The 25,711-nt window shown below is 32.2% G+C and overlaps 1 protein-coding gene and 1 long non-coding RNA gene across 3 annotated transcripts in view; one reads left to right on the top strand and one right to left on the bottom strand.

Annotated features, from left to right (window-relative positions):
• LOC133571989 (uncharacterized) overlaps nucleotides 1-25,711 on the bottom strand; it is a 163,499-nt gene that overhangs the window by 42,860 nt on the left and 94,928 nt on the right. The window lies entirely within an intron of this gene.
• LOC133571985 (muscarinic acetylcholine receptor M2-like) overlaps nucleotides 2,433-25,711 on the top strand; it is a 24,688-nt gene continuing 1,409 nt past the window's right edge. Inside the window, exons 1-4 of one of the 2 annotated variants that reach the window (XM_061924565.1) lie at nucleotides 2,433-2,542; nucleotides 15,527-15,727; nucleotides 18,217-19,077; nucleotides 25,710-25,711. The exon at nucleotides 25,710-25,711 is cut by the window's right edge and continues 1,409 nt beyond it. In XM_061924565.1, coding sequence (XP_061780549.1) covers nucleotides 15,575-15,727; nucleotides 18,217-19,077; nucleotides 25,710-25,711 — 1,016 coding nt within the window. In that variant the 5' untranslated portion in view covers nucleotides 2,433-2,542; nucleotides 15,527-15,574. Of the gene's footprint in view, nucleotides 2,543-14,840; nucleotides 15,728-18,216; nucleotides 19,078-25,709 lie in introns of those variants that run through there. The other variant, XM_061924566.2, reaches the window with a different exon arrangement.

Here is a 25,711-nt window from a genome sequence, read left to right as displayed (position 1 = left end):
ATTATAATAACAATCTGAATTTTAAATGTCACTATTTTACAAGAACAACAAACAAATTGGCAATATTGTGATAAAAGTCAGAATTTTATGTGACAAATGTCACCATTTTGCATTAAAAAGTAATCATTTTTACGAGAAAATATTGCAATATTACAGAAACAGAAAGAACATGAAATTATTTTCCCAATTTTATAAGAAAAATGTCGACACATTGTGAAAAAAGACTGCTTTTAGTTCTTGTCAGAATAATTGTATCTAAGTTATCACAAAACTTTGTGTTTCAATGAGTTCCAATCAAAAGGCTTGTAAAACTCCACTGTGTAGGATGGGAAGCGACATGAAGGTGTCGGTTTCTTTGATGCATTGTAATCCACGGGAAGATTTTGTCCTGACCCGAGATCTACAAAACGGAGAGGAAGCAGGACCTGACCCGCCTCCAGGCACCTTTTCTTTGAACTGTTTTGTAAGCAAAGGCGACGGCTGTTTACGACCCCCGTCCCTTTAGAAACAGCTGTTGCCATGTAATCAGGGAAAGTCCAAATAAAAGAGGAGGCGTGCAACATTTCGTCAGAGCGTGGTGGAAGACTGTACAAAGAGTACAGCCCAGACGTTTCTCCTCAAAGAGCTAAATTGAATTCTGTATTTCTTGCTTCTTTGTCTGTTTAATAAATGTCATCAGTATTTGAACCTGACAGTCCTTTTTTGTTTTTTGTTTGTAATTGTTTTTTAATCTCCAATATTTACTTCAAGTTATTACAGTATGTCTCTATATACATATTTTTTTCATTTTTTTATATTATTTTGGCCAAAGGCGGCACATTTCAAATTCTTACACACACTTGTTATTTCATATGTTGACCAGAGGAGAGCACTTCAAATTTTTACACACACTTGTTATTTCATATGTTGACCAGAGGGGGGAGCACTTTTAAACGCAACACACAGTCAATGTGAAAAATCCCTCCTTTTTGGGACCACCCTCATTTTGATAGATTTCACCACCAGAGGGTGCAAATGAGATCTCTACTTTTTGTTTTTTGTAATGTGCTTAAGGCCGATGACAAAGGAGTCACGGACCACAGATGGCCCCTGTGCTGCACTTTGGACAACCCAGCTGTAGAAGATAACTGTTAATGGCCACTATAGTCTTACGGCCTGAGGGAAGAAGCTGTTACAGAACCTGGAGGTTCTGCTACGGAGGCTGCGGAACCTCTTTCTAGAGTCCGGCAGTGAAAACAGTCCTCGGTGGGGGTGGGAGGAGTCTCTGCAGATTTTCCGAGCCCTGGTCAGGCAGCGGCTTTTTGCCATCTCCTGGATAGGAGGAAGAGGAGTGCTGAGGATCTTTGTGGACGCGGTCTGCTCCACACGCCGTAAGTCTTTGCTGTCGTCCAGCATTCTGTTTTTGTTTACACTTGCCTTTTGTTTATTTTTTGGTTTAAGCATTAGATACCTTTTTACCTGCACGCTGCCTCCCGCATATTGTGATCACGACAACAAGAGAGGAGTCCTGGGGATCTTTGTGGACGCCGTCTGCTCCACACGCCGTAAGTCTTTGCTGTCGTCCAGCATTCTGTTTTTGTTTACACTTGCCTTTTGTTTATTTTTTGGTTTAAGCATTAGATACCTTTTTACCTGCACGCTGCCTCCCGCATATTGTGATCACGACAACAAGAGAGGAGTCCTGGGGATCTTTGTGGACGCCGTCTGCTCCACACGCCGTAAGTCTTTGCTGTCGTCCAGCATTCTGTTTTTGTTTACACTTGCCTTTTGTTTATTTTTTTGGTTTAAGCATTAGATACCTCTTTACCTGCACGCTGCCTCCCGCATATTGTGATCACGACAACAAGAGAGGAGTCCTGGGGATCTTTGTGGACGCGGTCTGCTCCACACCCCGTAAGTCTTTGCTGTCGTCCAGCATTCTGTTTTTGTTTACACTTGCCTCTTGTTTATTTTTTGGTTTAAGTATTACATACCTTTTTACCTGCAAGCTGCCTCCCGCATATTGTGATCACGACAACAAACCATGTTCCCGACATCTACAAAGCAATTAGCTACCTGCTGCCACCTACTGATATGCCGAGCGCTAGACAGCACAAACACTCAACAACGGCACATTTGCGGATTAATTGCATGAAATATTTTTTAACCCATTTAGGTGAAATTTACATAACCTCCCGCGGCACACCAGACAATATCTCACGGCGTGCTAGTGTGAAAAACACTGCATTAAATCAACAACAAAAAAATCCTGACTTTGGAGCAATGTTCACGGACTCTAGTATTTGGCTCTCTATTAGATGCAATGTTATTGGGACCATGATTTATGTCCTCACTTGTTCACACCTCCTCACATGGAAGATACTTTTCTTTGTTGATGTCTCAAGAAGGGTAGAAGTACAAGAACACACACACACACACACACACACCCGCACACACACCGTCAGAGGAGGAGCAACAACATGAACATCCAGTGACTTTGTGTCCAGAGAGCGGACATGGAGCAAATAAAGACGACTCGTCCGCCTCATTCCGTGCACTCCAGGTAAGATTGCGCAATAAAAGTCACGCAGGTAAGAGCACTTTTTGGGGGGTTTTTTGCAACAGAATGAGAAATCTGCTGTGACGTCATCGCATGGACGACCTATTTGAACTAACACGGTTGTGAAGTGTTATAGTGACTGCATTTTATCTGTGCACTTTTTTTTCCTCCCAAGGCTTTTTGGGTCAAATGTTGGGTTTTTTGCAACTCTTTGGTTTTCTCTCCGTGCAGCACGCACTCTTTGAGGCGCCCGCGTGAGGCCTGCCACTCAGGCAGATGTGAAATGTCCCACTTCTCAGAGCAGGAACGCCCAATATAAGTCGTTAGTTATCCCTTCCAAAGACCGAACCCCACCTAAAAACAAAGAGAGAAATAATCCAATGAGGGCGGAGATAGAGGACTAGTACCGTATATTATATAGGGCGATACAAGCCGCACCCACTGAATTTTAGAAGGAAATACACATTTATTCCATATATAAGCCGCACCAGACTATAAGCCGCAGGTGTAATGTTGTGAAATGAGTTATTCACACAGAATGTTTATTTACATACCTTCCATTGCTTCCAAACAGTAATATTAAATAACACTATTTGATTATAATTTAATATTAATATTATTTAATAATAATATAATTATGTATAATTGTTTGGTTGGTGGTATTAAATAAGTGTATAATTGTTTGGTTGTCAAATGTTAAGGTGGTATTTTAAAATAAGTATAATTTTTGGGTTGTCAAATAATAAGGTGGTATTATCAAATAAATGTATAATTGTTTGGTTGTCAAATGTTAAAGTGGTATTATCAATTCAGTGTATCTTGTCAAATGTTAAGGTGGTATTATTAAATAAGTGTATAATTGTCAAATGTTAAGGTGGTATTATTAAATAAGTGTATAATTGTTTGGTTGTCAAATGCTAAGGTGGTATTATCAATTCAGTGTATCTTGTCAAATGTTAAGGTGGATTTATTAAATAGGTGTATAATTGTTTTCTTGTCAAAAGTTAAGGTGGTATTTTAAAATAAGTATAATTTTTGGCTTGTCAAATACTAAGGTGGTATTATTAAATAAATGTATAATCGTTTGGTTGTCAAATGTTAAGGTGGTATTATTAAATAAGTGTATAATTGTCAAATGTTAAGGTGGTATTATTAAATAAGTGTATAATTGTTAAATGTTAAGGTGGTATTATTAAATAGGTATAATATGTGGGTTGTCAAATGTTACAATGGTATTATTAATTCAGTGTATCTTGTCAAATGTTAAGGTGGTATTATTAAACACGTGTATAATTGTTTTCTTGTCAAAAGTTAAGGTGGTATTTTAAAATGAGTATAATTTTTGGGTCGTCAAATAATAAGGTGGTATTATTAATTCAGCGTATCATTGTTTTCTTCTGAAATGTTAAGGTGGTATTATTGAATAAGTGTATAATTGTTTTGTTGTCAAATGTTAAGGTGGTATTATTAAATAAATGTATAATTATTTGGTTGTCAAATGTTAAGGTGGTATTATTGAATAAGTGTATAGTTGTTTTGTTGTCAAATGTTAAGGTGGTATTATTAAATAAGTGTATAATTGTTTGGTTGTCAAATGTTAAGGTGGTATTATTAAATAAGTGTATAATTGTTAAATGTTAAGGTGGTATTATTAAATAAGTATAACATGTGGGTTGTCAAATGTTAAGGTGGTATTATTAATTCAGTGTATCTTGTCAAATGTTAAGGTGGTATTATTAAATAAGTGTATAATTGTTAAATGGTAAGGTGGTATTATTAAATAAGTATAATTGTTGGGTTGTCAAATGTTAAGGTGGTATTATTAATTCAGTGTATCATTGTTTTCTTCTGAAATGTTAAGGTGGTATTATTGAATAAGTGTATAATTGTTTTGTTGTCAAATGTTAAGGTGGTATTATTAAATAAGTGTATAAAATAATTGGTTGTCATATATTAAGGTGGTATTATTAAATAAGTGTATAATTGTTTGGTTGTCAAATGTTAAGGTGGTATTATTAAATAAGTGTATAATTGTTTTGTTGTCAAATGTTAAGGTGGTATTATCAAATAAATGTATAATTGCTCTGTTGTCAAATGCTAAGGTGGTATTATTAAATAAGTGTATAAGTGTTTGGTTGGCAAATGTTAAGGTGGTATTATTAAATAAGTGTATAATTGTTTGGTTGTCAAATGTTAAGGTGGTATTATTAAATAAGTGTATAATTGTTTGGTTGTCAAATGTTAAGGTGGTATTATTAAATAAGTGTATAAGTGTTTGGTTGTCAAATGTTAAGGTGGTATTATTAAATAAGTGTATAATTGTTTGGTTGTCAAATGTTAAGGTGGTATTATTAAATAAGTGTATAAGTGTTTGGTTGTCAAATGTTAAGGTGGTATTATTAAATAAGTGTATAGTTGTTTTGTTGCCAAATGTTAAGGTGGTATTATTAAATAAGTGTATAAGTGTTTGGTTGTCAAATGTTAAGGTGGTATTATTAAATAAGTGTATAGCTGTTTTGTTGTCAAATGTTAAGGTGGTATTATTAAATAAGTGTATAAGTGTTTGGTTGTCAAATGTGAAGGTGGTATTATTAAATAAGTGTATAAGTATTTGGTTGTCAAATGTTAAGGTGGTATTATTAAATAAGTGTAAATTGTTTGGTTGTCAAATGTTAAGGTGGTATTTTTAAATAAGTGTATAGTTGTTTTGTTGTCCAATGTTAAGGTGGTATTATTAAATAAGTGTATAATTGTCAAATTTAAAGGTGGTATTATTAAATAAGTGCATAATTGTTTTCTTGTCAAATGTTAAGGTGGTATTGCTAAATAAGTGTATACTTGTCAAATGTTAAGGTGGTATTATTAAATAAGTTTATAATTGTTTGGGTTTTTTTTTTTGTAAAATTGTGTGTGGCTTTTTAGTTATGTATTACGAAAAAACCACCAACTCTTTTAAAAAGACTTAGTTAAAGTTTGTCACCAACAAAATAGCCAAAGCTACATTTTGGTGAAAATGTAACCACCTCTGAAGGAGTATGTACATGTTGCATCATTAGGCCTCATTTGTAGCTATATTTGAGCACATTTAATTTCCTTTGCTTTTATCCTCTTTGTATATAATGTATATTTGCATGTCTCATGACACATTATATGTATGTAATATTGGCTGCATTTCTCATAGTTGTTTAGGTGTTGTTCCAGACCACAGCAAACGTTAGCCAGCTTGCCAAAGATTGTAATAAATCCATTAAAAGAAGACAGCCTGCAGTTTCCTTTAACTTGGACACACACATCTATACCTTTGGCCATTTTAAGACATTCATTTCCAGGAGTTATCTCACCTTCTGAGTAGCCTCTGATTTACTAATAGTTTCTAATAATGTAAAAATGTGTAGAATAAATATTACATTTCAACATTTTTGTCAACCAAGATTTGCTTCAGCCTGAGACACATAGTCATTTTGATAGTAGGCTATTATAGCTAACATAGACACTTATATCATGTGTTGCCTTCATTATAACACTTATATAAGACTTTAAAGTCATTTTGATAGTAGGCTTATATAGTTAATATAGACACTTACATCATGTGTTGTCTTCATTATAACACTTATATAAGACTTTTAAAGTCATTTTGATAGTAGGCTAATACATCTAATGTAGACACTTACGTCATGTGTTGCCTTCATTATAACACTTATATAAGACTTTTAAAGTCATTTTGATAGTAGGCTAATATAGCTAATATAGACACTTACATCATGTGTTGTCTTCATTATAACACTTATATAAGACTTCTAAAGTCATTTTGATAGTAGGCTATTATAGTTAATATAGACACGTACATCATGTGTTGTCTTCATTATAACACTTATATAAGACTTTTAAAGTAATTTTGATAGTAGGCTAATACATCTAATGTAGACACTTACGTCATGTGTTGCCTTCATTATAACACTTATATAAGACGTTTAAAGTCATTCTGATTGTAGGCTATTATAGCTAATATAGACACTTACATCATGTGTTGTCTTCATTATAACACTTGTATAAGACTTTTAAAGTAATTTTGATAGTAGGCTAATAAAGCTAATATAGACACTTACATCATGTAGTGCCTTCATTATAACACTTATATAAGACTTTTAAAGTCATTTTGATAGTAGGCTAATATAACTAATATAGACACTTACGTCGTGTGTTGTCTTCATTATAACACTTATATAAGACTTTTAAAGTCATTTTGATAGTAGGCTAATACAACTAATATAGGAACCTACATCATGTGTTGCCTTCATTATTACACTTATATAAGACTTTTAAAGTAATTTTGATAGTAGGCTATTATAGCCAATATAGACACTTACATCATGTGTTGTATTCATTTTAATACTTAATATAAGACTAAGTATTTACACGTGTATACACTAAAAGGCCTGCTGCGCTCTGATCCCTGCACTCATTAAGTCTGTCTTTTGATCAAGCCATGTACTCTGTGTAGTGTCCACACACACACACACACACACACACACACACACACACACACACACACACACACACACACACACACACACACACACACACACACACACACACACACACACACACACACATTTTTGTATTTCTTACATTCTTGAGACCTGAGAATAATGCCTCCCTCTTTAGGACCAGCCTTTCTAGATATATAAAGAAGTGTATTTACAACATTAATAATATATACATACTATGCAAATATAAAAAAGCTTGTTGTGAAAAATGAGTTGGAATTTCACAAGAAAAAGGTCACAATTTCACAAGAAAAACTTAGAATGTTGTCAGTATTACGATAAAAGTCGTCATTTTACTCAACGCAAGTCAAAATGTTACAAGAAAAAAATGAACATTTGTGCAATGTTATGATAAAAGTTGGAATTTTACTCAATAACAGTCATAATTGTACAAGAAAAGCTGAAAATGTTGGCAATTATATGAAAAGAGTCGTAATTTTACTTGACAAAAGTCGCAATTTTATAAGAAAACTTTAAAATGTTGGCAATATTTGGAATTTTACTCATTTTACTCAAAAAACTTCACTATTTTAATTTTTGCTATTGTATTTATTTTAATATTGTGATACAAGTCAGAATTTTATATGACAAATGTCACCATTTTGCATTTAAAAAGTAATAATTTGACATAAAAAAAGGGATGATTTTACGAGAAAATATTGCAATATTACAGAAACAGAAAGAATATGAGAAATTGTTCCCAATTTTATGAGGAAAAAAGTCGACACATTGTGAGAAAAAGACTGATTTTAGTTTATTTATTTGTTTTTTGAATTTTTTGTTTGAAATTGGTTTTTACTCTTAATTACTTACTTGAAGTTATAACATTATGTCTCTATATACATAATAATAATCGGAATTTTACTTGGCAAAATTATGACAAAAGTCATAATTTTACTCAAAAATGCTTTTTTTTTTACAAGAAGAACAAAAAAAATTGGCAATATTGTGATAAAAGTCCAAATTTTATGAAAAATGTCACAATTTTGCATCAAAAAGTAATCATTTTACATAAAAAAGTAATAATTTTACGAGAAAATATTGCAATATTACAGAAACAGAAAGAATATGAGAAATTGTTCCCAATTTTACAGAAAAAAGTCGACACATTGTGAGAAAAAGACTGCTTTCAGTTTATCTATTTATTTTTTGAATTTTTTGTTTGAAATTGGTTTTTACTCTTAATTACTTACTTGAAGTCATAACATTATGTCTCTATATACATAATAATAATCGGAATTTTACTTGGCAAAATTATGACAAAAGTCATAATTTTACTCAAAAATGCTTTTTTTTTTACAAGAAGAACAAAAAAAATGGCAATATTGTGATAAAAGTCCAAATTTTATGAAAAATGTCACAATTTTGCATCAAAAAGTAATCATTTTACATAAAAAAGTAATAATTTTACGAGAAAATATTGCAATATTACAGAAACAGAAAGAATATGAGAAATTGTTCCCAATTTTACAGAAAAAAGTCGACACATTGTGAGAAAAAGACTGCTTTTAGTTATATTTTTATTTATTTAATGTTTTGTTTGTAATTGGTTTTTAATCTTCATTATTTACTTCAAGTTATTACAGTATGTCTCTATATACATATTTATTTATTTTTTAAATTAATTTTGGCCAAAGGGGGCGCATTTCAATTTCTTACACACACTTGTTATTTCATATGTTGACCAGAGGGGGAGCACTTTTAAAAGCGACACACAGTCCATTTGAAAAATCCCTCCTTTTTGGGACCACCCTCATTTTGATAGATTTCACCACCAGGGGGTGCAAATGAGTCATTCTCCGTAGTATATTTGTTCAACCTATGGTCACATATGCGACGCGGGTTGTCTTACGTCAGCACAGGAAGTCGTCAAATCAGCTGGCGGGCTTTTTTCCGGGGATGAACAGGGAAGTCCTTCTTTAGCTGCCGTCTTCTTTTATCATATATTGCTGCCTTTGCACCTGTCAATGTTTACTTTTGTATGCACATTCAATCAACAAAAAAAAATCCCGACTTTGGAGCAATGTTCACGGACTCTAGTATATGGCTCTCTATTAGATGCAATGGTTTTTCCGTATTTGGACCATGATTTATGTCCTAACCGGTCCTCATATGGACGATACTTTTTCCTTGTTGATATCTCAAGAAGGGTAGAAACACACGCACACACACACACACACACACACACACACACACACACACACACACACACACACACACACACACACACACACACACACACACACACACACACACACACACATATTAGTATTTTTATCTTCTTAAAACTTCCGAATAATGCCTCCCTCTATAGGACCAGCCTTTCTAGATATATAAAGAAGTGTATTTACAACATTAATAATATATACATACTATGCAAATATAAAAAAGCTTGTTGTGAAAAATTAGTTGGAATTTCACAAGAAAAAGGTCACAATTTCACAAGAAAAACGTAGAATTTTGGCAGAATTATGATAAAAGTCGCCATTTTACTCAACGCAAGTCAATGTTTACTTTTGTATGCACATTAAATCAGCAAAAAAAAAATCCTGACTTTGGAGCAATGTTCACGGACTCTAGTATTTGGTTTTCTGTATTGGGACCATTATTTATGTCCTCACTGGTTCACACCTCCTCCTATGAAAGGTACTTTTTCCTTGTTGATGTCTCAAGAAGGGCGGAAACACAAGAACACACACACTCACACTCACACTCACACACACACACACACACACACACACACACACACACACACACACACACACACACACACACACACACACACACACACACACATTAGTATGTTTATCTTCTTGAGACTTCCGAATAATGCATACCTCTTTAGGACCAGCCGTTCTAGATATATAAAGAAGTGTATTTACAACATTAATAATATATAAATACTATGCAAATATAAAAAAGCTTGTTGTGAAAAATAAATGAATTGGAATTTCACAAGAAAAAGGTCAAAATTTCACTAGAAAAACGTAGAATTTTGGCAGTATTATGATAAAAGTCGTCATTTTACTCAACGCAAGTCAATGTTTACTTTTGTATGCACATTAAATCAGCAAAAAAAAATCCTGACTTTGGAGCAATGTTCACGGACTCTAATATTTGGTTTTCTGTATTGGGACCATGATTTATGTCCACACTGGTTCATTAGTATTTTTATCTTCTTGAGACTTCCGAATAATGCATACCTCTTTAGGACCACTCTTTCTAGATATATAAAGAAGTGTATTTACAACATTAATAATATATACATACTATGCAAATATAAAAAAGCTTGTAGTGAAAAATGAGTTGGAATTTCACAAGAAAAAGGTCACAATTTCACAAGAAAAACGTAGAATTTTGGCAGTATTATAATAAAAGTTGGAATTTTACTCAACGCAAGTCAATGTTTACTTTTGTATGCACATTAAATCAACCAAAAAAAATCCCGACTTTGGAGCAATGTTCACGGACTCTAATATTTGGTTTTCTGTATTGGGACCATGATTTATGTCCACACTGGTTCATTAGTATTTTTATCTTCTTGAGACTTCCGAATAATGCATACCTCTTTAGGACCACTCTTTCTAGATATATAAAGAAGTGTATTTACAACATTAATAATATATACATACTATGCAAATATAAAAAAGCTTGTAGTGAAAAATTAGTTGGAATTTCACAAGAAAAAGGTCACAATTTCACAAGAAAAACGTAGAATTTTGGCAGTGTTATAATAAAAGTTGGAATTTTACTCAACGCAAGTCAATGTTTACTTTTGTATGCACATTAAATCAACAAAAAAAAAACCGACTTTGGAGCAATGTTCACGGACTCTAGTATATGGCTCTCTATTAGATGCAATGGTTTTTCCGTATTTAGACCATGATTTATGTCCTAACCGGTCCTCATATGGACGATACTTTTTCCTTGTTGATATCTCAAGAAGGGTAGAACACACACACACACACACACACACACACACACACACACACACACACACACACACACACACACACACACACACGGTCTGGTCTCTGTAAATAAGCTTCACATCTCTGGCTAAACACCGATACCAGGCCTGAAATTGAGCAAAATCATGATTTAGTTCACAATCATTATGAAAATATTCTTACTATTAACAGCTGTGGCTGTAGACAACCTCCTAATGTAGTGATTTAAGTGTGATCAAACCCCGGCCGAGTCATGCCAAGGACTATAAAAATGGGAGCCATTACCTCCCTGCTCGGCACTCAGCATCAAGGGTTGGGATTGGGGGTTAAATCGCCGAAAAAATTATTCCTGGGCGCGGCCACCGCTGCTGCTCACTGCTCCCCTCACCTCCCAGTGGGTGGTCAAGGGTGATGGGTCGAATGCAGAGAATAAATTTCACCACACCTCGTGTGTGTGTGTGACAATCATTGCTACTTTTACTTTAATATATGCTAGGGGTGGGAATTTTTGGGCACATTTTGGCCGATTCAAGACCGATTAATAATGATATCATCGATAATATCGTATTTCCCCGCCAAATTTTAGAAGATATAAATGTGTTTACATGTATTAGCCGCACCGGACTATGAGCCGCAGATATATCTATATATATTCCTTAAAACTACTAACATTTGGTATCACATTTGAACACACACACAGAAGTATCACAAATTGGTACTGGTATCGATTCCCTGGTATTGCATTGATCGAAATGTGAAAAGTACCCATAGACATTCAGTACGACAATCAACACGAGTTCTTTGTGTAGAGTCGTGAGAAACTATTTTATACGGTTATTAGGGTTGGCATACCTGTAAAAAAAAAAATACGTGAATTGAGTCCATGGAGACCTTAGACCGGACTTGGGTGAGGAGCAAAGTGATGGAGTCAGCCAGGTTCTAATGAAGTTTCACGGGGGCCGTGTGCGCAGGAAGGGAACATCGCTCAGGTGGACTACGATGTTATCGTGTGGCCTTAATGGAGTCACTTACATGCAATGACCCTTGAGGGTCTTTACATTGATTTCCTAATTAGAGTCCATTGCTTCATCACAACGTTACGTGTGGGCCTGCTTTTCTATCCTCCCTTGCATTGTTCCTTGAGTCACGGTGTCACTTGCTACCATCTTTAAAGCTTCTATCCAACAATAAAAAGAGAATACAATGATTTGAGCCACGCTGTTGTAACACGTGGCTTGGCATTGTCTTGCTGAAATAAGCAGGGGCGTCCATGAGAACGTTGCTTGGATGGCAACATATGTTGCTCCAAAACCTGTATGTACCTTTCAGCATTAATGGTGCCTTCACAGATGTGTAAGTTACCCATGCCTTGGGCACTAATACACCCCCATACCATCACACATGCTGACTTTTACACTTTGCGCCTATAACAGTCCGGATGGTTCTTCTCCTCTTGACGTCTACAGTTTCCAAAAAACAATTTGAAATGTGGACTCGTCAGACCACAGAACACTTTTCCCACTTTGCATCAGTCCATCTAAGATGAGCTTGGGCCCAGCGAAACCGGCGGCGTTTCTGGGTGTTGTTGATAAATGGCTTTTGTTTTGCATAATAGAGTTTTAACTTACACTTACAGATGTACAGACACTTGTGATTTAGGGCTATATAAATAAACATTGATGTAGCCACCAACTGTAGTTACTGACAGTGGTTTTCTGAAGTGTTCCTGAGCCCACGTGGTGATATCCTTTACACACTGATGTCAGTTTTTGATGCAGTTCCGCCTGAGGGATCGAAGGTCCGTAATATCATGGCTTACGTGCAGTGATTTCTCCAGATTCTCTGAACCTTTTGATGATATTACGGAGCGTAGATGGTGAAATCCCTAAATTCCTTGCAATAGCTGGTTGAGAAATGTTGTTCTTTAACAATTTGCTCATGCATTTGTTGACAAAGTGGTGACCCTCGCCCCGTCCTTGTTTGTGAATGCTTTTATGCCCAATCATCGCACCCACCTGTTCCCAATTAGCCCGTTCACCTGTGGGATGTTCCAAATAAGTGTTTGATGAGCATTCCTCAACTTTCTCTGTCTTTTTTGCCACACGTGCCAGCTTTTATGGAATATGTTGCAGGCATCAAATTCCAAATGAGCTAATATTTCCAAAAATATATATATATATACAGTAAATATATATATTATGTATACAGTATCTTGTCTTTGCAGTCTATTCAATTGAATATAAGTTGATTTAACTGTAATTTTTAATTTTTAATTGTAATTTTAACCATAATCTTTATTTCGAAAAATATTTTTTTCCTTTTTCCACAAAACCACAATTTAATTTGATTGTATTTAATTTTAAGTAAATAACACTCAAACATATATATATATATATATATATATATATATATATATATATATATATATATATATATATATATATATATATATATATATATATATATATATATATAAATATATGCATACAATACTTTTTGGGTTTCTAAAAAAAAAAAAAATTTATTCAAGATTTAGTCGTAATAAAAAAGTTTTTATTAGATTTTTTAGCATACAACTAAAATTATACTGCATTTATTATTATTTGTTATACATCTAGGTAGAAAAGTTAAATAAAACCAATTTTTTTAAATTCATATTTAGTTTTATTAAATGTATTATGTAAAACAATACTTCATGTAAAATATTTATAGTAAGATAATTAATACTTTTCTAAATAGTTTTTCAAAAATACATACTTTTAAATGGGATACATAAAAAAATTATAATAAAATTTACAAAAATAAAACAAATAAAAATAAATGAGATACATAAGAGTTTTTTTTTTCAAATGAGCTAATATTTGCAAATATTAGCAAATATATAAAACCCAATTTTTTTATACATATTATTTCCTTTTCTTAAATGTATTATGTAAAACTAGCATTTTAAAGTGAAAAAATGTAAAATATTTATACTAAAATAATTAATAATTTTCTAAATCGTTTTTTAAAAAGACATACTTTTAAATGAGATACATAAAAATTAAAAAAATTAAATAAAATGAGATACATAAAAGTTTTTTTCCCCAAATGAGCTAATATTTGCAAATATTAGCAAATATATAAAACTAAATTTTGTATACATATTATTTCCTTTTCTTAAATGTATTATGTAAAACTAGCATTTTTAAAGTGAAAAAAATACTTCATGTAAAATATTTACACTAAGATAATTAATACTTTTCTAAATAGTTTTTCAAAAAGACATACTTTCAAATGAGATAAATTAAAAAATTTAAATTAAAACATTAAAATTAATAAAAATTAAAGAGATACATACATAAGAGGTTTTTTCCAAATGAGCTAACATTTTCAAATATTAGCAAATATATAAAACAAAATTTTTTATACACATTATTTCCTTTTCTTATTATTATTTATTATGTAAAACTGGCATTTTTAAAGTGAAAAAATACTTCATGTAAAATATTTATACTAAGATAATTAATACTTTTCTGAATAGTTTTTCAAAAAGACATACTTTTAAATGAGATAATTAAATAAATAAAAATAAATAAAATAAAATAAAAAATAAAAGAGAATCATAAGAGGTTTTTTTTCCAAATGAGATAATATTTATTCCATAAAAAAAAAAAAAGAGAATCATAAGAGGGTTTTTTCCAAATGAGCTAATATTTATTACATTAAAAAAAAAAAGAATAAAAAAAAAAAAAAAGAGAGAATCATAAGGTTTTTTTTTTCCAAATGAGCTAATATTTGCAAAAAACAGCTATAATAAATGTTTTCCAGTTGGAATGTTAAATATCTTGTCTTTGCAGTCTATTCAATTGAATATAAGTTGAAAAGGATTACACAATTCTGAATACATGCACGTTAGATCTTCTCAAAGGGCGTTTTGTACTTCCAGGGAGTTTAAATGAACCCTGCACAGGTGTAGGTGCTCCTGTCCAACCTGTCAGCTCCTATCTCGTCACGGTTTACACTTCCAGGTCAGCTCAGACGCTCCCGGGGGGGAAGAAGCGACATTTATTTGACGCGACTTCCTGTCACCATCCCCGGTTCGACCGAGCATTCGGACTATTTGGTAATTGAACGTCTCACAAACGCTTGATGCCGTTATTTTGATTTTCAAGAAGACGAGAGGGCGAATTAAAGCCGACTGTCTTCCAGACGAGCCTGCAAGACGTCTCCAAAACGTGACAAATGAAGTTACGGCTTGAGTTTTTCAGAGAAGCACATATCAAGCGAAGATGTTACCGAGATATGGTCATTATATGTAATAATTGCATTTTCTCCCGTCTAATACTGATGGCTTTTCCCGACACCAGGCCCCCTTTTCTATTTCCCAACACGAAGCCTTTATTTGCACACCTAGCCTCTGTTCACACACTGAAAAAGTGTTCAAACCGAAGCCGCCACGTGTTGTCAACTTGCCCCTTTTTGTTGCCGCCCCCCCCCCCCCCTGACAGAATTGGCAGCCACGCCACTCCGGCTTGAGGGACCCGTGACCAGAGACCATGGAGACCGGGAACGCCAGCAGTGGAGCCCGGGCCGGCCTCTTCTCGGGAAGCCCTTACACGAACCTGGAGATTGTGCTCATCATCCTGGTGGCGGGATCCCTGAGTCTCATCACCGCCATTGGAAACATCCTGGTCATGCTCTCCATAAAGGTTAGCTGATGACTCTTTTACGTGTGTGTACTCCAACACGCACGCACGCACGCACACAAACACACACACACACACACACACACACACACACACACACACACACACACACACACACACACACACACACACACACACACACGCACACACACACACACTCAAAGTCAGTTCTTGTACTTTGCCTCCTCATAGTTTGCTGGTTTACTTCCTGCTTCAGTCGTTTATATATATATATATATATATATATATATATATATATATATATATATATATATATATATATATATATATATATATATATATATATATATATATGTCTTAATAAGGTTATCCAAAAAATAGTGCTCGATACCGTAGTAGAGCGCAATATATGTATGTGTGGGAAAAAAATCACAAGACTATTTCATCTCTACAGGCCTGTTTCATGAGGGGGGTACCCTCAATCATCAGGAGGTTTTAATGGGAGCATTCGCATACCATGGTTTATATAGGGCACAGAGTGGGTGGGTACAGGCTGGCCTAGGGGCGTGGTGATTGGCTCATGTGTTACCTAGGAGGTGTTTCCGTCTATGGCGGCATGTTGTTACAATTTCGCTGCGCTTGTTGAGGGATGACAGGTCTGGACGGTAAATAATAAACAGTTTCTCTTTCAAACATAGGTTGCATCTTTTATTACCATTTATCTTTTATATATATATATATATATATATAAGTGTATATATATATATATATATATATATATATATATATATATATATATATATATATATATATATATATATATATATATATATATATACTTATATATATATATATATGAGTGTATATATATATATATATATATATATATATACATGTATACACATATATACGTATATCTTTATATGTATATACTGTATGTATGTATATATATGTATATACTGTATGTATGTATATATGTATATATCTGTAATTATGTATATCAGAATCATTAATAAAGTATTTCTGATTCTGATATACATATATATGTATATATACATATATACATATATACATACATACAAATATACATATACATACATACATATATATACATATCTTTATATATATGTATACATAGATACACATATATCACATATATATATATATATATATATATATATATATATATATATAGATATATATATATACATATATATATATATATATATATATATATATATATATATATACATATGCATATACATATACATATATATATATACATATATATATATATATATATATATATATATATATATATATATATATATATATATATATATATATATATATATATATATATTTATGTACTGGGGTAGAGTGGAATATATGCATGTATATATACGTATATATGCATACATATATGTGTATATATATATATATACATATATATATATATATATATATATATATATATGCATACATATATATTTATATATATATATATATATATTTATATATATATACATACATATATATATGTATGCATATATACGTATATATACATGCATATATTCCACTCTACCCCGGTATATATATATATATATATATATATATATATATATGAAACCTGCGAAACAGGCTTGTAGGGATGATATAGCCTCTTATGTTTTTCCTGACGTAACGTATATTCCGTGGTATATAATCCCCGGTATATACTCAATACCGGGGTAGAGCGGAATATACGTTAGGTCAGGAAAAAAACACAGAGGCTATATCATCCCTACAAGCCTGTTTCACAGGATTCCCTGAGCAGGGAAACCTGCAAAACAGGCTTGTAAAGATGATATAGCCTCTGTGTTTTTTCCTGACCTAACGTATTTATATATATATATATAAAATCCCCTGACGAGCAGGGAAACCTGGGAAACAGGCTTGTCGGGATGATATAGCCTCTTAAAGTTTTTTCCTGACCTAACGTACACAGAAACCTTGACTGTATATATATATATATATATAGGTAGACTGGCCCACAGACAAATTATTTCAACCCAATGTGGCCCCAAATCCAAAGGTTTGGGGACCCTGCTATAAAGTGTGTTGATGACTTGTTCAATCCAACAAATGACTCAATACGATTTTCCACAATAATTGATCATTGCTGCCCTAACAGCAACTCTTTGTCCATCAATCATTTCTCTAGATATGATTACATTTGGGGGATGTTTTGCAAAGCATTCTGAGAAAGAACCTGCCAAACTCATTTGTACGTTTGGAGATGAAACTAAAACTGGAAAAAGTTGTCCGACATTAATATGGGTATTTACAGACGCAGACCGTAATCCTTTGAGAAAGAGATCTCAATGAGATCTCTTACTTGGTGAAAGAATAGGTCCTCGGGGCTCTCCTTTGGATAGCTTCCTCTGAGGTCTGAGAAGTGATACGTGCAGGGAGCTAATCCAATAGAAGGTAGACCATCCATCAGACAAAGAAGATTAGCATCTGACAGCCTCCTTGTGGTCTCTCCAAAGGTAAACAGGAACCTGCAAACCGTCAACAACTACTTCCTGTTCAGCCTGGCCTGTGCAGACCTCATTATCGGCGTCTGCTCCATGAACCTCTACACCGTCTACATCGTGATCGGCTACTGGCCTCTCGGAGCGGTGGTGTGCGACCTGTGGCTGGCCGTGGACTACGTGGTCAGCAACGCCTCCGTCATGAACCTCCTCATCATCAGTTTTGACCGATACTTCTGTGTCACCAAACCGCTCAGCTACCCGGCTCGCCGCAGCACCAAGATGGCCGGCCTCATGATCGCCGCGGCCTGGGTGCTGTCCTTCGTCCTGTGGGCGCCGGCCATTCTGTTTTGGCAGTTCATCGTGGGCGGGAGAACCGTGCCTCCGGGGGAATGCTACATCCAGTTCTTCTCCAACCCGGCGGTCACGTTCGGGACGGCCATCGCCGCCTTCTACCTGCCCGTGGCCATCATGATCTACCTCTACTACCGCATCTCAAAGGCCAGCCGGAGCCGCGTTCAAAGGGACAGCCGGAAGGCCTCCGGCATCAGTCTGGGAGAAGGTCAGGAGGATGCAGGCGAGATCCAGAACAGCTACATCCAGAAGATGCGGGAGCAGCTCCGGGAGGCCAGGCAAAGGAAGGAAACGGAGGCGCTACAGCAGAAGCAGCAGAACGGAGGTGCTCCTTGCAAGGAGGGAAAACCCGACCGGGTGGAACCGGAGGCAGACAGCGTCCTTCCGTCCACCTCCACGGAAAACGAGGTTCCGGTTTCGGTACCCAGGGGCCTAAGCATCATAAGGAAGATGAACCAAACGGATCCGTCTTCCAGGGCCACCTCGCTGACTGACTGTCCAGCCACAAGGACAATGCTCAAGGTAAACCAGCTTGGGAAAAAGTTGAAAAAGTCACATTTTGACATACCTTTTTTTAATTTACAGTAAAAAAAACTAAATATAAATTTTACAGTAAAATTCTGGCAACTGAGCTGCATTTTTTTTTAATAATTTTTTTTTTTTTTTTTTACCATAAAAACAGCAGTACTGTTTTTCCATTTACAGTAATATATTACATTTTTAAGTGAAATTAATGGGTTGTTTTAATCTAAAATTTCAGTTTTTTTTAATTTACAGTAAAAAAACAAATGTAAATTTTACAGTAAAATTCTGGCAACTGTTTTGCCTTTTTTTTTTTTTTTTTTAACCATAAAAACAGCAGTACTGTTTTTCCATTTACAGTAATATATTACATTTGGAAGTGAAATTAATGGGGGGTTTTTACTCTAAAATTTCAGTTTTTTTTTAATTTACAGTAAAAAAAACAAATGTAAATTTTACAGTAAAATTCTGGCAACTGTTTTGCCTTTTTTTTTTACCATAAAAACAGCAGTACTGTTTTCCATTTACAGTAATATACACTACATTTTGAGGTGAAATTATTGCTTTTTTTAACTGTAAAATTGCAGGTTTTTTTAATTTACAGTAAAAAAACAAATGTAAATTTTACAGTAAAATTCTGGCAACTGTTTTGCCTTTTTTTTTTTTTTTTTACCATAAAAACAGCAGTACTGTTTTCCATTTACAGTAATATACACTACATTTTGAGGTGAAATTATTGCTTTTTTTAACTGTAAAATTGCAGGGTTTTTTTTAATCTACAGTAAAAAAAACAAATGTAAATTCTACAGTAAAATTCTGGCAACTGAGCTGCCTTTTTTTTTTTTTTTTTAACCATAAAAATAGCAGTACTGTTTTTCCATTTACAGTAAAATACACTCCATTTTGAGGTGAAATTGTTGCATTTTACTGTAAAATTGCAGGTTTTTTTTATTTACAATGAAAAAACAAATGTAAATTTTACAGTAACATTCTGGCAACTGAACTGCCTTTCTTTCTTTTTTATTTATTTTTTTAATTATTTTTAATACCGTAAATACAGCAGTACTGTTTTTCCATTTACAGTAATATACACTACATTTTGAGGTGAAATTATTGCTTTTTTTTTAACTGTAAAATTGCAGTTTTTTTTTATTCACAGTAAAAAAAAACAAATGTACATTTTACAGTAAAATTCTGGTAACTGAGCTCCCTTTTTTTTTTATAATGTTTTTTTTTTTTACCATAAAAACAGCAGTACTGTTTTTCCATTTACAGTAATATACACTACATTTTGAGGTGAAATTATTGCATTTTATTGTAAAATTGCAGTTTTTTTTAAATTTACAGTAAAAAAAAGAAATGTAAATTTTACAGTAAAATTCTGGCAAATGAGTTGCCTTTTTTTTCCTCTTTTTTTTTTTTTTTTTTTTTTACCATAAAAACAGCAGTACTGTTTTTCCATTTACAGTAATATACACTACATTTTGAGGTGAAATTATTGCATTTTTTTACTGTAAAATGGCAGTTTGTTAAATTTACAGTAAAAAAAAACAACAAATGTAAATGTTACGGTCAAATTCTGGCAAATGAGCTGCCTTTTTTTTTCTTTTTTCTTTTTTACCATGAAAACAGCAGTAATGTTTTTCCATTTACAGTAATATACACTATATTTTGAGGTGAAATTATTGCTTTGTTTTTACTATAAAATTGCAGTTTTTAAAATTTACAGTAAAAAAAAACAAATGTAAATTTTACAGTTAAATTCTGGCGAATGAGCTGCTTTTAAATTTAAAAAATTTTTTTTTACCATAAAAACAGCAGTACTGTTTTTTCATTTACAGTAATGCACACTACATTTTGAGGTGAAACTATTGTTTTTTTTACTGAAAATTACAGTTTGTTTTTTAATTTACAGTAAAAGAAAACTAATGTAAATTTTACAGTAAAATTCTGGCAACTGAGCTGCCTTTTTTTAACCATAAAAACAGCATACCGTTTTTCCATTTACAGTAATATACACTACATTTTGAGGTGAAATTATTGCTTCTTTTTTTTTTACTGTAAAATTGCAGGTTTGTTTTCAATTTACAGTAAAAAAAAAAAAAGAAGTACATTTTACAGTAAAATTCTGGCAACTGAGCTGCTTTTTTCTTTCTTACCATAAAAACAGCAGTACGGTTTTTCCATTTACAGTAATATATACTACATTTTGAAGTGAAATTATTGATTTTTTTTACTGTAAATTTCAGGTTTTTTTACATTTACAGTAAAAAAAACAAATGCACATTTTACAGTAAAATTCTGGCAAATGAGTTGCCTTTTTTCCCCTTATTTTTTTAACATAAAAACAGCATGGCTGTTTTTCCATTTACAGTAATATACACTACATTTTGAGACGAAATTATTGCATTTTTTTTACTGTAAAATTGCAGTTTTGTTTATTTACAGAAAAAAACAAATGTAAATTTCACATTTGAATTCTGTCAAATGAGCTGCCTTGTTTATTTTTTTTACCATAAAAACAGCAGTGCTGTTTTTCCATTTACTGTAATATACACTACATTTTGAGGTAAAATTATTGCTTTTTTTACTGTAAAATTGCAGTTTTTTTTATTTACAGTAAAGAAAAATAAGTAAATTTTACAGTAAAATTCTTTCAAATGAGCTGCCTTTCTTTTTCTTTTTTTCTACCATAAAAACAGCAGTACTGTTTTTCCATTTACAGTAATATACACTACATTTTGAGGTGAAATTATTGCATTTTATTGTAAAATTCCATTTTTTTTTTTGTAATTTACAGTTAAAAAAAAAACAAATGTAGATTTTACAGTAAAATTCTGGCAAATGAGCTGCCTTTTTTTTTTTTTTTTTTTTTTACCATGAAAACAGCAGTACTGTTTTTCCATTTACGGTAATATACACTACATTTTGAGCTGAAATTATTGGGGGGTTTTTTACTGTAAAATTTCAGTTTTTTTTAAATTTACAGTACAAAAAAACTAATGTAAATTTTACAGTCAAATTCTGGCAACCGAGCTGCCTTTTTTTTCTTACAATAAAAACAGCAGTACTGTTTTTCCATTTACAGTAATATGCAATACATTTTGAGGTGAGATTATTGCATTTTACTGTAAATTTGCAGTTTTTTAAATTTACAGTAAAAAAAACAAATGTACATTTTACAGTAAAATTCTGGCAACTGAGCTGCCTTTTTTTTTCTTACCATAAAACAGCAGTACTGTTTTTACATTTACAGTAATATATACTACATTTTGAAGTGAAATAAATGATTTTTTTTACTGTAAAATTTCAGTTTTTTTAAAATAAATTTACAGTAAAAAAAACTAAATGTACATTTTACTATAAAATTCTGGCAAATGAGTTGCTTTTTTTTTCTCCTTTTTTTTTAAACATAAAAACAGCATGGCTGTTTTTCCATTTACAGTAATATACACTACATTTTGAGGTGAAATTATTGCTTCTTTTTTTTAATGTAAAATTGCAGGTTTGTTTTCAATTTACAGTAAAAAAAAAAAAAAGAAGTACATTTTACAGTAAAATTCTGGCAACTGAGCTGCCTTTTTCTTTCTTACCATAAAAACAGCAGTACTGTTTTCCCATTTACAGTAATATATACTACATTTTGAAGTGAAATTATTGATTTTTTTTTACTGTAAATTTCAGTTTTTTTTTTACATTTACAGTAAAAAAACAAATGCACATTTTACAGTAAAATTCTGGCAAATGAGTTGCCTTTTTTCACCTTATTTGTTAACATAAAAACAGCATGACTGTTTTTCCATTTACAGTAATGTACACTAAATTTTGAGGTGAAATTATTGCATTTTTTTTACTGTAAAATTGCAGTTTTTTTATTTACAGAAAAAAAACCTAATGTAAATTTCACATTTAAATTCTGTCAAATGAGCTGCCTTGTTTATTTTTTTAACATAAAAACAGCAGTGCTGTTTTTCCATTTACCGTAATATACACTACATTTTGAGGTGAAATTATTGCTTTTTTTTTTACTGTAAAATTGCAGTTTTTTTATTTACAGTAAAGAAAAATAAGTAAATTTTACAGTACAATTCTGGCAAATGAGCTGCCTTTCTGTTTCTTTTTTTCTACCATAAAAACAGCAGTACTGTTTTTCCATTTACAGTAATATACACTACATTTTGAGGTGAAATTATTGCATTGTATTGTAAAATTCCAGTTTTTTTTTTGTAATTTACAGTAAAAAAAACAAAAAACAAATGTAAATTTTACAGTAAAATTCTGGCAAATGAGCTGCCTTTTTTTTTTTTTTTTTTTTTTTACCATGAAAACAGCAGTGCTGTTTTTCCATTTACTGTAATATACACTACATTTTGAGGTGAAATTATTGCATTTTTTTTTACTGTAAAATTGCAGTTTTTTTTATTTGCAGAAAAAAAACCTAATGTAAATTTCACATTTAAATTCTGTCAAATGAGCTGCCTTGTTTATTTTTTTTAACATAAAAACAGCAGTACTGTTTTTCCATTTACAGTAATATACACTACATTGTGAGGTGAAATTATTGCTTTTTTTAACTGTAAAATTGCAGTTTTTTTTATTTACAGTAAAGAAAAATAAGTACATTTTACAGTAAAATTCTGGCAAATGAGCTGCCTTTCTTTTTCTTTTTTTCTACCATAAAAACAGCAGTACTGTTTTTCCATTTACAGTAATAAACACTACATTTTGAGGTGAAATTATTGCATTGTATTGTAAAATTCCAGTTGTTTTTTTTGTAATTTACAGTAAAAAAACAAAAAACAAATGTAAATTTTACAGTAAAATTCTGGCAAATGAGTTGCCTTTTTTTTTTTTTGTTACCATGAAAACAGCAGTACTGTTTTTCCATTTACGGTAATATACACTACATTTTGAGGTGAAATTATTGGGGTTTTTTTTTTACTGTAAAATTTCAGGTTTTTTAAATTTACAGTACAAAAAAACAATTGTAAATTTTACAGTCAAATTCTGGCAACTGAGCTGCCTTTTTTTTTTTCTTACCATAAAAACAGCAGTACTGTTTTTCCATTTACAGTAATATGCAATACATTTTGAGGTGAGATTATTGCATTTTACAGTAAATTTGCAGTTTTTTTAATTTACAGTAAAAAAACCAAATGTACATTTTACAGTAATATTCTGGCAACTGAGCTGCCTTTTTTTTTTCTTACCATAAAAACAGCAGTACTGTTTTTACACTTACAGTAATATATACTACATTTTGAAGTGAAATAAATGATTTTTTTTACTGTAAAATTTCAGTTGTTTTTTTATACATTCACAGTAAAAAAAAAAACAAATGTACATTTTACAGTAAAATTCTGGCAAATGAGTTGCCTTTTTTTCCACCTTATTTGTTAACATAAAAACAGCATGACTGTTTTTCCATTTACAGTAATATACACTACATTTTGAGGCGAAATTATTGCATTTTTTTTACTGTAAAATTGCAGTTTTTTTTATTTACAGAAAAAAAACAAATGTAAATTTCACATTTAAATTCTGTCAAATGAGCTGCCTTGTTTATTTTTTTTACCATAAAAACAGCAGTGCTGTTTTTCCATTTACTGTAATATACACTACATTTTGAGGTGAAATAATTGGGGGGTTTTTTACTGTAAAATTTCAGTTTTTTTACATTTACAGTTGTAAATTTTACAGTCAAATTCTGGCAACTGAACTGCCTTTTTTTTTTTTCTTACCATAAAAACAGCAGTACTGTTTTTCCATTTACAGTAATATGCAATACATTTTGAGGTGAGATTATTGCATTTTACTGTAAATTTGCAGTTTTTTTAATTTACAGTAAAAAAAAAAGAAGTACATTTTACAGTAAAATTCTGGCAACTGAGCTGCCTTTTTCTTTCTTACCATAAAAACAGCAGTACTGTTTTTACACTTACAGTAATATATACTACATTTTGAAGTGAAATAAAGGATTTTTTTTACTGTAAAATTTCAGTTTTTTTTAATAAATTTACAGTGAAAAAAAAAAGTACATTTTACAGTAAAATTCTGGCAAATGAGTTGCCTTTTTTCCCCTTTTTTCTTTAAACATAAAAACATCCATGTAATATACACTACATTTTGCAGTGAAATTATTATTATTTTTTTTTACTGTAAAATTGCATTTTTTTTATTTACAGAAAAAAAAACAAATGTAAATTTCACATTTAAATTCTGTCAAATGAGCTGCCTTGTTTATTTTTTTTACCATAAAAACAGCAGTGCTGTTTTTTCATTTACCGTAATATACACTACATTTTGAGGTGAAATTAATGCGCTTTTTTTTTACATAATTTTTTTTTTTAATCTAATAAAATGCATAGACAAATAGGTGTAATAATAGCATCCACTGATAGAAGCGACTTGTCCAGGGTGTACCCCGCCTTCCGCCCGATTGTAGCTGAGATAGGCTCCAGCGCCCCCCCGCGACCCCAAAAGGGAATAAGCGGTAGAAAATGGATGGATGGATGGATGGATAGAAGCGGCCCTCTGGGGCCAAAAATAACTGCCATGTGGCCCTGGGTGAAAACCACTTGGACACCTCCGGACTAACTGGTCCTGCACTGGTGTCTTCTTCCGACTTGCAGGT

Source organism: Nerophis lumbriciformis, linkage group LG29, assembly GCF_033978685.3.
Source record: "Nerophis lumbriciformis linkage group LG29, RoL_Nlum_v2.1, whole genome shotgun sequence".
Classification (NCBI taxonomy): domain Eukaryota; kingdom Metazoa; phylum Chordata; class Actinopteri; order Syngnathiformes; family Syngnathidae; genus Nerophis; species Nerophis lumbriciformis.
This window is presented reverse-complemented; position numbering and strand designations above follow the sequence as displayed.